Source organism: Tursiops truncatus, chromosome 7, assembly GCF_011762595.2.
Source record: "Tursiops truncatus isolate mTurTru1 chromosome 7, mTurTru1.mat.Y, whole genome shotgun sequence".
Lineage (NCBI taxonomy): Eukaryota > Metazoa > Chordata > Mammalia > Artiodactyla > Delphinidae > Tursiops > Tursiops truncatus.
Genome location: NC_047040.1, coordinates 62117699 through 62133731, shown reverse-complemented (window position 1 = coordinate 62133731; position 16033 = coordinate 62117699). Strand labels below are relative to the sequence as shown.

Here is a 16033-nt window from a genome sequence, read left to right as displayed (position 1 = left end):
TTCTCATTGGCACTTTACCAAAAAAAGTGAGCTAAACTTTTATGGTGAGGCGTTATCACATTATAAAACTTCTTGCTCACTAGTTCTTGCTGAACTTAAGGGAACATTATAGTGACGAAATAATTTTTGATTTAGAAAAGTGGTCATTGCATCAAGCTTATTAAGGCAAATATATAATCAAATTAAACTTTCCCATCTTTTAAATATAAGATATACTTAAACGTAATTAGTCATTAGAGATTGACTTTATTCCTAAGAAGTCAGTGTTTTGTTTCTACTCTCTTTTGAATAATAGCTGAAGTCTGGGATCATGAGTTTGACCCCGTCATGGTCATTCTTCGAACAGTTTACCGTAGAGACGTGCAGTCTGCAATGGACAGATACACAGCATTGTAAGTACGTTATGTTAGTCAGTAAAATAATGGATATCTTGTGTTTATAGAGAAAAATTTCGGTTATAACACAAATGTGATATGCTCTCATTAAAATATACTCAATCTTTAGAGGAGAAAATATTTTAAGATTAAAAAAATAATCTGGCTGAGATTTATGTTCTCAAGATCTTGATCCAAAAACCTGACATTAATCTGATAAAAATAAATTTTATAAAACATCACAAATAAATGTAAAAAAATAACAAACTTATTTAGTTGCTCTTTGACCAGGAGAATTCAAAGCTTGGTTTTGTGTTGTCCTACTTTTAAAGCAGTAGAGGAGGCACAAGTTAAGAGACTAAAATTGTCTGATGTCAGAGATGATGGGTAGGTACAAAAAATGTGGTAATATTGCTGTGTTCTTGACAACTGGGAAAACAGCCAAAGTAAAATGAATTTTATTTGTAAATATTTAACAAAGTAGTTAAAATGTTGATAATTGCCGAAAAATTTTGAAGGATATCTTTTTAATGGAGAATTCAGTTTTATATATTATTGTCGTAGACTATTTTTTAATGTATTATTTCCTCCTATTTTTAAACATTAAATAGTTAATCTATTGCTGAACATTATAGGATATCGCCTTTTATTTGTGCTCAGTTTATTTGTGCTTAGTTAAACATTTTGAAAACAAGTTTAAAATGATACAAATGTCTTTGATCTTGAGAAAATATTTGTTCATATAACCATCAAAGTGTAAATACAGATATTGGGTGTAATTGAAACTTCTTTTTGCCAAGACGTTGCAGTAATGGATATATGCTGAATTTAAGAACCATCATAGATACCTCTGAAGAAAGTTTATAGTGTAGAAGTTTAGCATATTCTCCCCTCCCCTCACCCCACCCCAAGAAAGACAAAAACGAAAAACAAAACTTAGTTCAGCATCTCTCTCTACCTTTCTCTAAAACCCGTGGGAACATAGTCTGAGATTCTCCTCTCTCTGCTTTCTTAGCAACCTCTTTTTATGCTTTTCGTGTAGCTTTGTAACTATTTGTTTGCTTTGTAGGTTTTTACTAGACTCTTAGTTCCTTGAGGGAAGATATTTTTGTCTCTGTGTCTCTTTTATATCTTCAGAATCTATCTCAGTGCTGGCATATAAAAAGGCATTCAGCATATATTTGTTGAGTAAGTAAATTTGAGTAGTTCATGCTGAAAAATGAAAACCATATCTGTAGAGCTATTTTTATTAAATTTTCCTCTTTTCTATTTTGCTATTTTTTCTCATAATCTCATTCTCCTCATTTGGCTTTTGAGTTCCTGTACAATGTCTATATAGTTTCTTAGAAATATGTCTGAATTGCTGTGATGTTTTTTGGCAGTTTAAAAATCTTTGTTTAAAGAAATGTGTATTTAAATAAAAGAATAATAACAGATAACAAATACACTTTAACTTCAGATTAAAATCATTTTCTTATAAATCTCTGAAATTTTATATGCAATATTATATTAATACAACAATATTTTGTATATTTAAGATAAATATATCCGTGAAGAATGTGTTTGTTTCTATGTAAAACTTAAATTTTTTTGAAATTTATTTTGTATATGAAATATAACATCTTTTTCCTTTATGTGATATCACTTATATGACTGTATAATTGACCGTTTCAGTTCTTAATATAACACAACTGGGAAATAAGCCTAAAGTGTAGGGCTTATTGGCTATTGGTCATTTGCATTTTCTTTTAGTTTTAAGGAACAAAAGTGGCAAAACTGATTTACTTAGTGTGATCCTTTTTTATTTCAAGAAGGTAATAGAAAGGCGTTTTGAAAAATTATAGAGAAAAATAATTAGGTAAATTAAAGCTATTGTGTCTTTATTTTTAGCATTAAAAAAATCTTATTTATTTTTTAACATCTTTATCGCAGTATAACTGCTCTACAATGGTGTGTTTCTGCTTTATAACAAAGTGAATCAGCTATACACATACATATATCCCCATATCCACTCCCTCTTGCGTCTCCCTCCCACCCTCCCTATCCCACCCCTCTAGGTGGACACAAACCACCGAGCTGATCTCCCTGTGCTATGTGGCTGCTTCATACTAGCTATCTGTTTTACATTTGGTAGTGTATATATGTCCATGCCACTCTCTCACTTTGTCCCAGCTTACCCTTCCCCCTCCCCGTGTCTCAGGTCCATTCTCTACATCTGCGTCTTTATTCCTATCCTCCCCCTAGGTTCTTCAAAACCATTTTGTTTTCTAGATTCCATATATATGTGTTAGCAAACGATATTTGTTTTTCTCTTTCTGACTTACTTCACTCTGTATGACAGATTCTAGGTCCATCCACCTCAGTACAAATAACTCAATTTCGTTTCTTTTTATGGCTGAGTAATATTCCATTGTATATATGTGCCACATCTTTTTTACCCATTCATCTGTCAATGGACACTTAGGTTGCTTCCGTGTCCTGGCTATTGTAAATAGAGCTGCAGTGAACATTGTGGTACATGACTCTTTGAATTATGGTTTTCTCAGGGTATATACCCAGTAGTGGGATTGCTGGGTCGTATGGTAGTTCCAGTTTTATTTTTTTATTTTTTTTTGCGGTACGCGGGCCTCTCACTGTTGTGGCCTCTCCCGTTGTGGAGCACAGGCTCCGGACGTGCAGGCTCAGCGGCCATGGCTCACGGGCCCAGCCGCTCCATGGCATGTGGGATCTTCCCGGACCGGGGCACGAACCCATGTCCCCTGCATCGGCAGGCAGAATCTCAACCACTGCGCCACCAGGGAAGCCCTATTTTTAGTATTTTAAGGACCCTCCATACTGTTCTCCACAGTGGCTGTATCAATTTACATTCCCACCAACAGTGCAAGAGGATTCCCTTTTCTTCACACCCTCTCCAGCACTTATTGTTTGTAGACTTATTGATGATGGCCATTCTGACAGGTGTGAGGTGATACCTCATTGTAGTTTTGATTTGCATTTCACTAACTATTAGTGAGGTTGAGCATTCTTTCATGTGTTTGTTGGCAATCTTCTTTGGAGAAATGTCTATTTAGGTCTTCTGCCCATTTTTGGATTGGGTTGTTTGTGTTTTCAGTATTGAGCTGCATGAGCTGCTTGTAAATTTTAGAGATTAATCCTTTGTCAGTTGCTTGATTTGCAAATATTTTCTCCCATTCTGAGGGTTTTCTTTTCATCTTGTTTATGGTTTCCTTTGCTGTGCAAAAGCTTTGACGTTTCATTAGGTCCCATTTGTTTATTTTTGTTTTTATTTCCATTTCTCTAGGAGGAGGGTCAAGAAGGATCTTGCTGTGATTTGTCATAGAGTGTTCTATGTTTTCCTCTAAGAGTTTTATAGTCTCTGGCCTTACATTTAGGTCTTTAATCCATTTTGAGTTTATTTTTGTGTATGGTGTTAGAGAGTGTTCTAATTTCATTCTTTACGTGTAGCTGTCCAGTTTTCCCAGCACCACTTATTGAAGAGGCTGTCTTTTCTCCATTGTACATTCTTGCCTCCTTTATCAAAAATAAGGTGACCATATGTGTGTGGTTTATCTCTGGACTTTCTGTCCTTTTCCATTGATCTATATTTCTGTTTTTGTGCCGGTACCATACTGTCCTTATTACTGCACCTTTGTAGTATAGTCTGAAGTCTGGCAGCCCGATTCCTCCAGCTCCGTTTTTCTTTCTCAAGATTGCTTTGGCTATTAGGGGTTTTTTGTGTTTCCATACAAATTGTGAATTTTTTTGTTCTAGTTCTGTGAAAAATACCATTGGCAGTTTGATAGGGATTGCATTGAATCTGTAGATTGCTTTGGGCAGTAGAGTCATTTTCACAATGTTGATTCTTCCAATCCAAGAATATGGTATATCTCTCCATCTATTTGTATCATCTTTTAATTTATTTCATCAGTGTCTTATAGTTTTCTGCATCCAGTTCATTTTTCTCCTTAGGTAGGTTTATTCCTAGGTATTTTATTCTTTTTGTTGCTGTGGTAAATGGGAGTGTTTCCTTCATATCTCTTTGAGATTTTTCATCATTAGTGTATAGGAATGCCAGAGATTTCTGTGCATTAATTTTGTATCCTGCTACTTTACCAAATTCATTGATTAGCTCTAGTAGTTTTCTGGTAGCCTCTTTAGGATTTTCTATGTATAGCATCATGTCATCTGCAAACAGTGACAGCTTTACTTCTTCTTTTCCCATTTGGATTCCTTTTATTTCTTTTTCTTCTCTGATTGCTGTGGCTAAAACTTCCAAAACTATGTTAAATAATAGTGGTGAGAGTGGGCAACCTTGTCTTGTTCCTGGTCTAAGTGGAAATGGTTTCAGTTTTTCACCATTGAGAATGATGTTGGCTGTGGGTTTGTCATATATGGCCTTTTATTACGTTGAGGTAAGTTACCTTTCTGCCTACTTTCTGGAGGGCCTTTATCATAAATGGGTGTTGAATTTTGTCAAAAGCTTTTTCTGCAGCTATTGAGATGATCATACGGTTTTTCTCCTCCAATTTGTTAATTTGGTGTATCACATTGATTGATTTGCGTTTACTGAAGAACCCTTGCATTCCCGGGATAAACCCCACTTGATCATGTTGTATGATCCTTTTAACGTGCTGTTGGATTCTGTTTGCTAGTATTTTCTTGAGGATTTTTGCATCTATGTTCGTCAGTGATATTGGCCTGTAGTTTTCTTTTTTTTTTTACATCTTTGTCTGGTTTTCGTATCAGGGTGATGGTGGCCTCGTAGAATGAGTTTGGGAGTGTTCCTCCCTTTGCTGTATTTTGGAAGAGTTTGAGAAGGATAGGTGTTAGTTCTTCCCTAAATGTGTGATAGAATTCACCTGTGAATTCTTTTTTTTTTTGGCTTTTGTTTGTTGGAAGATTTTTAATCACAGTTTCAATTTCAGTGCTTGTGATTTGTCTGTTTAGATTTTCTATATCTTCCTGGTTCAGTCTCAGAAGGTTGTGCTTTTCTAAGAATTTGTCCATTTCTTTGAGGTTGTCCATTTTATTGGCATATAGTTGCTTGTAGTAATCTCTCATGATCCTTTGTATTTCTGCAGTGTCAGTTGTTACTTCTCCTTTTTCATTTCTAATTCTATTGATTTGAGTCTTCTCCCTTTTCTTCTTGATGAGTCTGGCTAATGGTTTATCAATTTTGTTTTTCTTCTCAAAGAACCAGCTTTTAGTTTTTTTGGTCTTTGCTATTGTTTCCTTTATTTCTTTTTCATTGATTTCTGATCTGATCTTTATGATTTCTTTCCTTCTGCTAACTTTTGGGTTTTTTTGTTGTTCTTTCTCTAATTGCTTTAGCTGTAAGGTTAGGTTGTTTATTTGAGATGTTTCTTGTTTCTTGAGGTAGGATTGTATTGCTATAAACTTTGCTCTTAGAACTGCTTTTGCTGCATCCCATCAGTTTTGGGTCGTCATGTTTTCATTGTCATTTGTTTCTAGGTATTTTTTGATTTCCTCTTTGATTTCTTCAGTAATTTCTTGGTTATTTAGTAGCATATTGTTTCGTGTCCATGTGTTTGTGGTTTTTACAAATTTTTTCCTGTAATTGATATCTAGTCTCATAGTGTTGTGTTTGGATAAGATACTTGGTACGATTTCAATTTTCTTAAATTTACCAAGGCTTGATTTGTGACCCAAGATATGGTCTATCCTGGAGAATGTTCCATGAACACTTGAGAAGAAAGTGTATTCTGTTGTTTTTGGATGGAATGTCCTATAAATACCAATTAAGTCCATCTTGTTTAAAATATCATTTAAAGCTTATGTTTCCTTATTTATTTTCATTTTGGATGATCTGTTCATTGGTAAAAGCGGGGTGTTAATGTCCCCTATGATTGTGTTACTGTCGATTTCCCCTTTTATGGCTGTTAGCATTTGCCTTATGTATTGAGGTGCTCCTCTGTTGGGTGCATAAATATTTACAATTGTTATATCTTCTTCTTGGATCGATCCCTTGATCATTATGTAGAGTCCTTCTTTGTCTCTTGGAATAGTCTTTATTTTAAAGTCTATTTTGTCTGATATGAGAATTGCTACTCCAGCTTTCTTTTGATTTCCATTTGCATGGAATATCTTCTTCCATGCACGCACTTTCAGTGTGTATGTGTCCCTAGGTCTGAAGTGGGTCTCTTGTAGACAGCATATATACAGGTCTTGTTTTTGTATCCCTTCAGCCAGTCTGTGTCTTTTAGTTGAAGCATTTAATCCATTTACATTTAAGGTAGTTATCGATACGTATGTTCGTATTACCATTTTCTTAATTGTTTTGGTTTTGTTATTGTCGGTCTTTCTCTTCTCTTGTGTTTCCTGCCTAGAGAAGTTCATTTAGCATTTGTTGTAAAACTGGGTTGGTGGTGCTGAATTCTCTTAGCTTTTGCTTGTCTGAAAAGGTTTTAATTTCTCCATCAAATCTGAATGAGATCCTTGCTGGGTAGAGTGATCTTCGTTGTAGGTTTTTCCTTTTCACCACTTTAAATATGTCCTTCCACTCCCTTCTGGCTTGCAGAATTTCTGCGGAAAGATCAGCTGTTAACCTTATGGGGATTCCCTTGTATGTTATTTGTTGTTTTTCCCTTGCTGCTTTTAGTATTTTTTCTTTATATTGAATTTTTGACAGTTTGATTAATGTGTGTCTTGGCATGTTTCTCCTTGGATTTATCCTGTATGGGACTCTCTGTGCTTCCTGTACTTGATTGACTATTTCCTTTCCCATACTAGTGAAGTTTTCAACTATAATCTCTTCAAATATTTTCTCAGTCCCTTTATTTTTCTCTTCTACTTCTGGGACCCCTATAATTTGAATGTTGGTGCGTTTATTGTTGTCCCAGAGGTCTCTGAGACTGTTCTCAATACTTTTCATTCTTTATTCTGCTCTGCAGTAGTTGTTTCCACTATTTTATCCTCCAGGTCACTTATCTGTTCTTCTGCCTCAGTTATTCTGCTGTTGATTCCTTCTAGAGAATTTTAAATTTCATTTATTGTGTTGTTCATCATTGTTTTCTCTTTCATTCTTCTATGTCCTTGTTAAACGTTTCTTGAATTTTCTCCATTCTATTTCCAAGATTTTGGATCATCTTTACTATCATTACTCTGAATTCTTTTTCAGGTAGACTGCCTATATCCTCTTCATTCGTTTTGTCTGATACGTTTTTACCTTGCTCCTTCATCTGCTGTGTGTTTTTCTGTCTTCTCATTCTGCTTAACTTACTGTGTTTGGGGTCTCCTTTTTGCAGGCTGCAGATTCGTAGTTCCCATTGTTTTTAGTGGCTGCCCCCAGTAGCTAAGGTTGGTTCAGTGGGTTGTGTAGGCTTCCTGGTGGAGGGGACTAGTGTGTGTGTTCTGGTGGATGAGGCTGGATCTTGTCTTTCTGGTGGGCAGGACCGTGTCTGGTGGTGTGTTTTGGGGTGTCTGTGACCTTATTATGATTTTAGGCAACCTCTCTGCTGATGGGTGGGGTTGTGTTTCTGTCTTGCTAGCTGTTTGGCATAGGGTGTCCAGCACTGTAGCTTGCTCATCATTAAGTGGAGCTGCTCTTAGCGTTGAGATGGAGATTTCTGGGAGAGCTGTCTCCATTTGAATTTACGTGGAGCCGGGAGGTCTCTGGTGGTCCAGTGTCCTGAACTGGGCTATCTCACCTTAGAGGCTCAGGCCTGACACCCGGCCAGAGCACCAAGACCCTGTCAGCCACGTGGCTCAGAAGAAAAGGGAGAAAAAAAAAGAAAGAAAGAAGAGGCAAAAAAATAAAATTATTAAAAAAAAAAATTAAAAATATGATTAAAAATAAAAAATACAAGAGTAATTTTAAAAAAAAAGAAAGAAGAGAGCAACTAAACCAAAAAACAAATCTACCAATGATAACAAGCACTAAAAACTATACTAAAGAATAAAAATAAAAACACAAACAAAAAAATAACAGGCAGACAGAACCCTAGGACAAATGGTAAAAGCAAAGCTATACATACAGAATCACACAAAGAAGCATACACATACACACTCACAAAAAGAGAAAAAGGAAACAATATCTATCTATCTATATATATATATAAAAAGAGAGCAACCAAATCAATAAACAAATCTACCAGTGATAATAAGCCCTAAATACTAAATTAAGATTAACATAAAATCAGAAACAAATGCAGAAAGCAAACCCAAGTCTACAGTTGTTCCCAAATTCCACCACCTCAAGTTTGGGATGATTCGTTGTCTATCCAAGTATTCTACAAATGCAGGGTACTTGAAGGTGATTGTGGAGATTTAATCTGCTGCTCCTGAGGCTGCTGGGAGAAATTTTCCTTTCTCTTCTTTGTTTGCACAGCTCCTGGGGTTCAGCTTTGGATTTGGCCTTGTCTCTGCATGTAGGTTGCCTGAGGGTGTCTATTCCCCGCCCTGACAGGATGGGGTTGAACTAGCAGCTGATTAGGGGGCTCTGGCTCGCTCAGGCCACGGGGAGGGAGGGGTACGGAATGCGGGGTGAGCCTGCGGCAGCAGAGGCAGGCATGATGTTACAACAGCCTGAGGCGCACAGTGTGTTCTCCTGGAGAAGTTGTCCCTGGATCTTGGGGACCCTGGCAGTGGCGGGCTGCACAGGCTCCCGGGAGGGGAGGTATGGTTGGTGACCTGTGATTGCCCTCAGGCTTCTTGGTGGCTACAGCAGCAGCCTTAGCGCTTCATACCCGTCTGTGGTGTCCACGCCAATAGCTGTGGCTTGCATCCGTCTCTGGAGCTCATTTAGGTGGTGCTCTGAATCCCCTCTCCTTACACACCCCGAAACAATGGTCTCTTGCCTCTTAGGCAGGTCCAGACTTTTTCCTGAACTCCCTCCTGGCTAGCTGTGGTGCACTAGCCCCCTTCATGGTATGTTCATGCAGCCAACCCCAGTCCTCTCCCTGGGATCTGACCTCTGAAGCAGGAGCCTCAACTCCCAGCCCCCAACCTGTCCCCACTGGTGAGCAGATCAGCCTCTCAGGCTGGTGAGTGCAGGTTGGCACTGATCCTCTGTGCGGGAATCTCTCTGCTTTGCCCTCCGCACCTCTGTTATTGCACTCCTCTGTGACTCTGACGCTTCCCCCCCTGCCCACTCCCCGTCTCTGCCAGTGAAGGAGCTTCCTAGTGTGTGGAAACTTTTCCTCCTTCACAGCTCCCTCCCCTAGATGCAGGTCCCATCCCTATTCTTTTTGTTGTTGTTTTGTTTTTTTGTGGTACGCGGGCCTCTTACTGTTGTGGCCTCTCCCGTTGTGGAGCACAGGCTCTGGACGCGCAGGCTCAGCGGCCATGGCTCACGGGCCTAGCTGCTCCGCGGCATGTGGAATCTTCCCGGACTGGGGCATGAACCCGTGTCCCCTACATCGGCAGGCAGACTCTCAACCACTGCGCCACCAGGGAAGCCCCCGTCCCTATTCTTTTGTCTCTGTTTTTTTCTTTTCTCTTTTGCCCTACCCAGGTATGTGGGGAGTTTCTTGCCTTTGGGGAAGTCTGAGGTCTTTTGCCAGCATTCAGTAGGTGTTCTGTAGGAGCTGTTCCACATGTAGATGTATTTCTGATGTGTTTGTGGGGAGAAAGGTGATCTCCACGTCTTACTCTTCTGCCATCTCGAAGGTCCCTCTCTATTTATTTATTTATTTTGGCTATGCTGGGTCTTTGTTGCCGCGTGCAGGTTTTTTCTTCTTGTGGTGAGCGGGCTACTCTTCGTTGCAGTGTACAGGCTTCTCATTGTGGTGGCTTCTCTTTTTGCGGAGCATGCACTCTAGATGCGCGGGCTTCAGTAGTTGTGGCACACGGCCTCAGTAGTTGTGGCTCGTGGGCTCTAGAGCATAGGCTCAGTAGTTGTGGTACATGGGCTTAGTTTCTCCACAGCATGTGGGATCTTCCCGGACTAGGGCTCAAACCCTTATCCCCTGCTTTGGCAGGCGGATTCTTAACCACTTCACCACCAGGGAAGTCCTGCTATTATGTCTTTAGAATCTACCTTGATGCAGGGCACTTTGTAGATAATCAGTAATTGCTAAATGAATGAAAAGTAAGTTTCTTAAAATTTTTTTGTGCTGAGAGTTTAAGTGAAAATAAGCCATTTTCATTGTGTGATGTTTAGACCTTTAGAATTTTAGGATCTTATTGCTGGAAAAGCCCTTCAAGATCTTCTCTCCAGCTTCTGTAGAAATGTCTTTGGAGCCATCACTGGAAGAGGGGGTTGGGCAACAGCAACAGAAGGCCTAAGAGAGTGGAGGTGGCTCATCCCGTTTTCCTCACTCCCTTCCAAATACCCCTTAATGGGCAATTCAGCTTTTAAAATGAAAAAAACAAAACCAAAAAACAACAAGAACAAAAACAAACCAACAGTTGGAAAACCATCCATTCAATTCATTGTTATATTTTACATATGAGGATATTGTGGTACAGAGAAGTTCAGTGAAATACGTTTGTTAATGGTGGTGTTGGAACTATTGTCTAGACCATTTCCAAAAGACAAATGTGATTTTTATATAGTGGTTACTTTAAATTCAGCTGGAAAGCAAATCTTTTTGAACTGTAATTTCTGATATTTCTGTTGCTTCCCATCTCCCATCTTGAAGGTTAATGGCTGCTGGCCCATGTTTTAAAGTATGATGTATGAGTTTATATATGTCATTTATGTCTCAAGCTAGTCAGTAATTAAGTGTTGGTTTGAGTCACTTAAAATTTTTTTTTGTTGTCATGTAGCTTTTCATTTGCATTATTTCATTAATGATTTTGAAAAGAGCAGTCAGAATGGCGTATTACCTGCTGCCTTGAACAAATATATAACCTTTATTTCAGAGCACTTTGTTAATCTAGGTGCTGCGTATTTAGGGGCCTAGTGCTTAAAGCAAACAAAGAAATAAAATAAAAACTAAAAATTGCTTTTCTATGCTAAATGAAATAGAATAGTTGAAACATTTAATCATAGGCTATTGAGATTGCTTTGAAAATTATGCTTATATGTAGCCACTATAGTTTTATATAGAAACCGGTTTTTTTTTTTTAAAGCAAACTTAATGGCATCCTCCTCTTGAATCATAGATGCAATTCATTTCTTTGGTATGTTGATGGTAATTTTTTTTTTTTTTTTTTTGAGCAGAGAAAGGTTTATTGCAGGGCTAAGCAAAGACAACAGGTGGCTTGTGCTGTAAAAAACCCCAAATTCCCCCATGGTTTTCAGGGAGAAGTTTTTATAGGCAAAATATGGGGTGAGGGCTGCAGGGTGTGTGACTTTCTTCTGGTTGGTTGGTGGTGAGGAAACAGGGTGGTGCCCCAGGAATCTTATGCTCAGCCTGAAGTCACCATCCTCCACCTGGGTGGGGTCCCCAGTTCCTGGGTGTATGGCTATTGTCTCCATTCCCTTCACATCCCAGGGACCCTTCTTTGCTCCATAAAGGTGACCAGGTCTGGCTTAGAGACAGGACCCAAGGAGACCACGTTTTTATAGTTCTCTAACATCACATCCCTGTACAATTCCCATTGAGTGCTTTCCAGAAATTCCCACTTATCCTGGGAAAATTCTATGACTACATCCTGGAATGTCAACAGTCCCTGAGAAGCTGCCATTTCCTCCTCTTCTTCGTCTTGTCTGGGTCATTTTCTCATCGATATTACGTTGAGGAATCACATCAGCATCTTGAGAATATGCCTTTGCTCCTAACATACCCACAGGCAGAAGGATCTTGAAATGCTGAAAAGGTCAACTTTTCCTGTCCTTGTCTCAGAAGATATTCAGGAAAAATCATCTCCTATAGGGAGACCAAACTATGAATTCATTCTTTCCTGTTTCTAGGTGTTCTCACCTCATATAGATGTCAGGAAATTCTGCTAACACGGGGTATGTGGGCTGTACTGACTTTCCCCTTCCAAACCCATGTAACAGGAAACCATGTTGCCTCTCCTTGTAATTTATTATTTTTAAGATTTTTTCCCCCTCCCTACATGATACTTGTTTCCTCTAAGTTGAGTTTTCTACTGTTCAGTCTCTAGCTTTTATGTTAGCTGCATTCTTTGGATGTCTGATAATTCTGGCTGCTTGTGGTGAAGAACTCTCCGTGCCTTGGTGGATCTTTGTAGATTCTGAGCTTTAACATGGTGTGATTTGGGCAGGCAGGTTTGTTGAGAAGCCCTTATGTTAGTCTCTTTAGAACTTCCTTTTTGGTTTTGTCAGATTCCTCAGAGAAGTATTTTCAAATATTGCCTAGAAGGTGATGGTCTGGCTGCCATTATTTTGTGAACTGAATGGAGTCAGAGCCTAAGTGCTCTGAGTCAAAATGCATATGATGACTTTCTTTTTTTTCCTCTGTCATTTTTCTCACATTCTGCTGGCTCACATTAAGCCTGGTGATGGGGTGGAAATATGTAATGTACCAGCAGTGAGGCACCTCATGTCATATGGCATATTCCTCTTTTAAGGAAGTGATCCAACAGTTGGGAACAACAATACATTCTGCCATAGAGAGTATTCCAAATGCAAGAATAATGGGACTCAAGCAGTTTGGTCTTGGCCATACCTCCTCCTATTGTTTTAGGTCAATACCATAGCTTAAGAAAACTTCAGAGACAAAGATTTCTAAGAAGGAATTTGCATAAAGAGGGTGAAATCTCCGTGGCTCTCAAAGGACACATGGACGTTCTAGGCATACGATGATTTAAATCGCCCATCCTCCTACCCTTGACTGTGCTTGCGTTTTACCTTCTCCAGAGATGAATTCTCTAGCCAGAATTCTGTTGGGGTGGGGGAGAAGCAGTTTTCATGCAATCCTTATTTTAGCCTCCTATCTCCCCAACTCCAGTTATTGAAGAACCAGATGTTTCCAGTTTCTGAGCCTTTTGAGGATTCTGCAGTGTAATTGGGGTTGATTCTCAGCTGTCCGCATTGCCTTCCTGTGATTTGGCTTTCTTAGGTTTACTAGAGTCAACATGTATCCATTTGCTTTCCGATTGACAAAAGTTTGCATATTTTTTTTTTTTTTGGAATTTCTTCATCCTGGTGCTTTCATCTTTTAAGAAATACCATTACTATATTTTTATTGGAGTTTTGAGTGAAAGTAAAATTAAATATTTATGTTCATTCTGTCATTTTAACTTCAAGTGCTGAATGTATAACTCACTTGCATTCTCTGGATTACTGGGTGAGGTTGAGCCTTTAAAAAAAACTTATTAATTTTCCTTCATGATTCTTGGTATGAGATTGGTGTATGGATTATTCTTCGATGATTTTCTGTTAGATTGTCTAAAGTTTATCAGTTCTAAAGTTTTACTTTTATATTTGGATTTTTAATCCACCTGGAGTTGATTTTTATATGTAGAGTGAAGTAGTGATTTATTTATTTTTTTTCCCCTACAGAAAACCAGCTCCAGGACTATTTATTGAACAATCCATCCTTTTCTCACTGATTTGTAATGCTAATTCTGTCATATACAATTGATCCTCATTATTTGCAAATTCTATTTTGCAAATTTGGCTACTTGGTAAAATTTATGTTTATGCCTGAAATCAATACTCGGAGCAATTTCTTGGTTAGTCACAGATCTCAGTGGATATGCAGAGGGCACCTAGGTTGAAGTGGAACAAAGCAAAACTCTACCCTCTTGTTTCAGCTCATACTGTAAACGTGTCCTTTTCATGGTCAATTTAGTGCTATGTTTTTGCATTTTTGTCCTTTGGTGATTTCGTTGTTTAAAATGGTCCCCAAGTGTAGTGCCACAGTGCCGTTTAGTGTTCCGGAGGGCAAGAAGGCTTTAATGTGCCTTACAGAGAAAATTTGTTGTCAGATAAGCTTTGTTCAGGCTGTTACAGTGCTGTTGGCTGTGAGTTCAATGGTAATGAATCAATAATATGATACATCCAGAAAAAGGTAGAGGAAGTTATGATCTGTACCTAAGGCTATTCCAAAAAGTGCTAAAGTAACATATATAGTGTGTGATGAAGCTATGGAATCACTATTTAAATTACATTTTAATCTTGAGTCTATCATCTAATTTTAGTATTGTTTTATTTTTACAGTTTAAAACAGAGTGGAAAATTCCCTGGAAATCCCTGGCCTCCCTATAAGAAAAGGACGCCACTCCATCCCAGCTATAAAGGTCTCATGAGACTTTTGCACTGTAAAACTTTACACATTGTGCTATTCACTCTGCTTTACAAGGTACAGTAGTAATTCAAATAGAAAGACTCAGATTAGAATTTATTACCATAATTTGTAAATAAAAGTGCTAAAGGATAATATTTACATAAAAATACTATTTATAAAGTAAAGTGTATTTATATGTTTAAGATGTGTGAGGATATGTCATAATCACATATATATGAATTGTATTCTTTATGTAATTTCAAATCTAAGTTGAAAATAACAGCTATACCATTTTTTGGGGGAAACTATTCATATTATCAGTTTCAGATAGGAATTTTTTTTATGGTTTCTGTGCCACAAGAAGTGAAATATTGTGTGAGTACAGGAAGAATGAAATGAACAGTAGGGACCAAACAACCACCAGAATCCACTAAAATGACAAAACTAACATGGCAGCCATAGGAGCCAGTGACCCTGTGTTTAGGCGTGTTCTCTTGGCTTTCTTCCTCTGATCAGGAATGTGACATGGAGGGATTTGAATGGGCTAAGTGACACCATTAAGGATTTTCTTTCGTTAAATACCTTAGAAACTCAAAAGGTGATGCTTTTTTGTTACCTAGAATTGGTTTTATCCTTGGGTCTTCTCACACAGAACGGACTTACTTATTTGGCTAACATTAGTTGTGTACTCAAAAATTGTATACATAGTACCATGGAGTATGTATATATATATATAACAGGCATATTTATGTTCTAACCTGGATAAGAAATGAAAGACAAACTATACTCATGTTATATAGGTAAAATAACTATAGACATTTATAAAGTAACTAGACACGATAAACATTATACAGTTAGATACAAAAAAAACTATTGTTTCTTCTTTCTAATTAGAATTTGAAAAATTAAAAATTAAATTAAAAAAGTAAGCCTATTTGTTAGGCAAATTTACAATTACTACATATGCATTATTTAAATTACTTAAATTAAATTTAGTTAAGTAGACACTTTAGTTTTTTTCTTGTTTGCTGTGTAAACAAATATAACTTTTAGATTTCTGTACCCCCTATTCTTTTTAACTCTACCCCATGACCAGTTTTTTGTTTTACTTGTAAAAATTACTCCTGTTAAAATTTTAGACATGTGCCTCAAAAAAACATCTTGAATGGTTTATTTTCATTAATTTGTAAGAGAATTATTCAGTAAAATGATTTAAAATGTTCTTTTTTCATTAAAAAAAGAATATTTTTTCTTACTAAAAAGATATTTGTGGTTTTGATTTTTTACAAATGGATTTTTTTTGAATGTCTACTTAGTGCCAGATTTTGTTTCAAATACTTTATATACACTTATATACATTACTTTGTTTAATTCTAGGAAACTTCCTTATGAGTGAAAGTTCTGTTGTTATTCTCATTTTTCAGATATGATTTTTAAGTTTTAGAGATTAAATAACTAGTTCAGATAGTGAAGCTAAGTACATATATTGGGTTGGGCAAAAAGTTTCTTTGGGTTTTTCCGTAACATCTTACAGATAATAAATGTCAGTAATTCTTG

The 16033-nt window shown here is 37.4% G+C and overlaps 2 protein-coding genes across 2 annotated transcripts in view; one reads left to right on the top strand and one right to left on the bottom strand.

Annotated features, from left to right (window-relative positions):
* Positions 1-16033, top strand: part of UBR3 (ubiquitin protein ligase E3 component n-recognin 3) — a 227307-nt gene that overhangs the window by 94743 nt on the left and 116531 nt on the right. The window contains exons 19-20 of the mRNA XM_073807594.1: positions 296-392; positions 14410-14551. Coding sequence (XP_073663695.1) covers positions 296-392; positions 14410-14551 — 239 coding nt within the window. The remainder of the gene's footprint in view (positions 1-295; positions 393-14409; positions 14552-16033) is intronic.
* LOC117313046 (KRAB domain-containing protein 5-like) lies at positions 10534-11966 on the bottom strand. The gene is given in 3 exon segments (XM_033860422.1): positions 10534-10685; positions 11703-11777; positions 11780-11966. Coding segments are annotated over 3 exon segments (414 nt in total).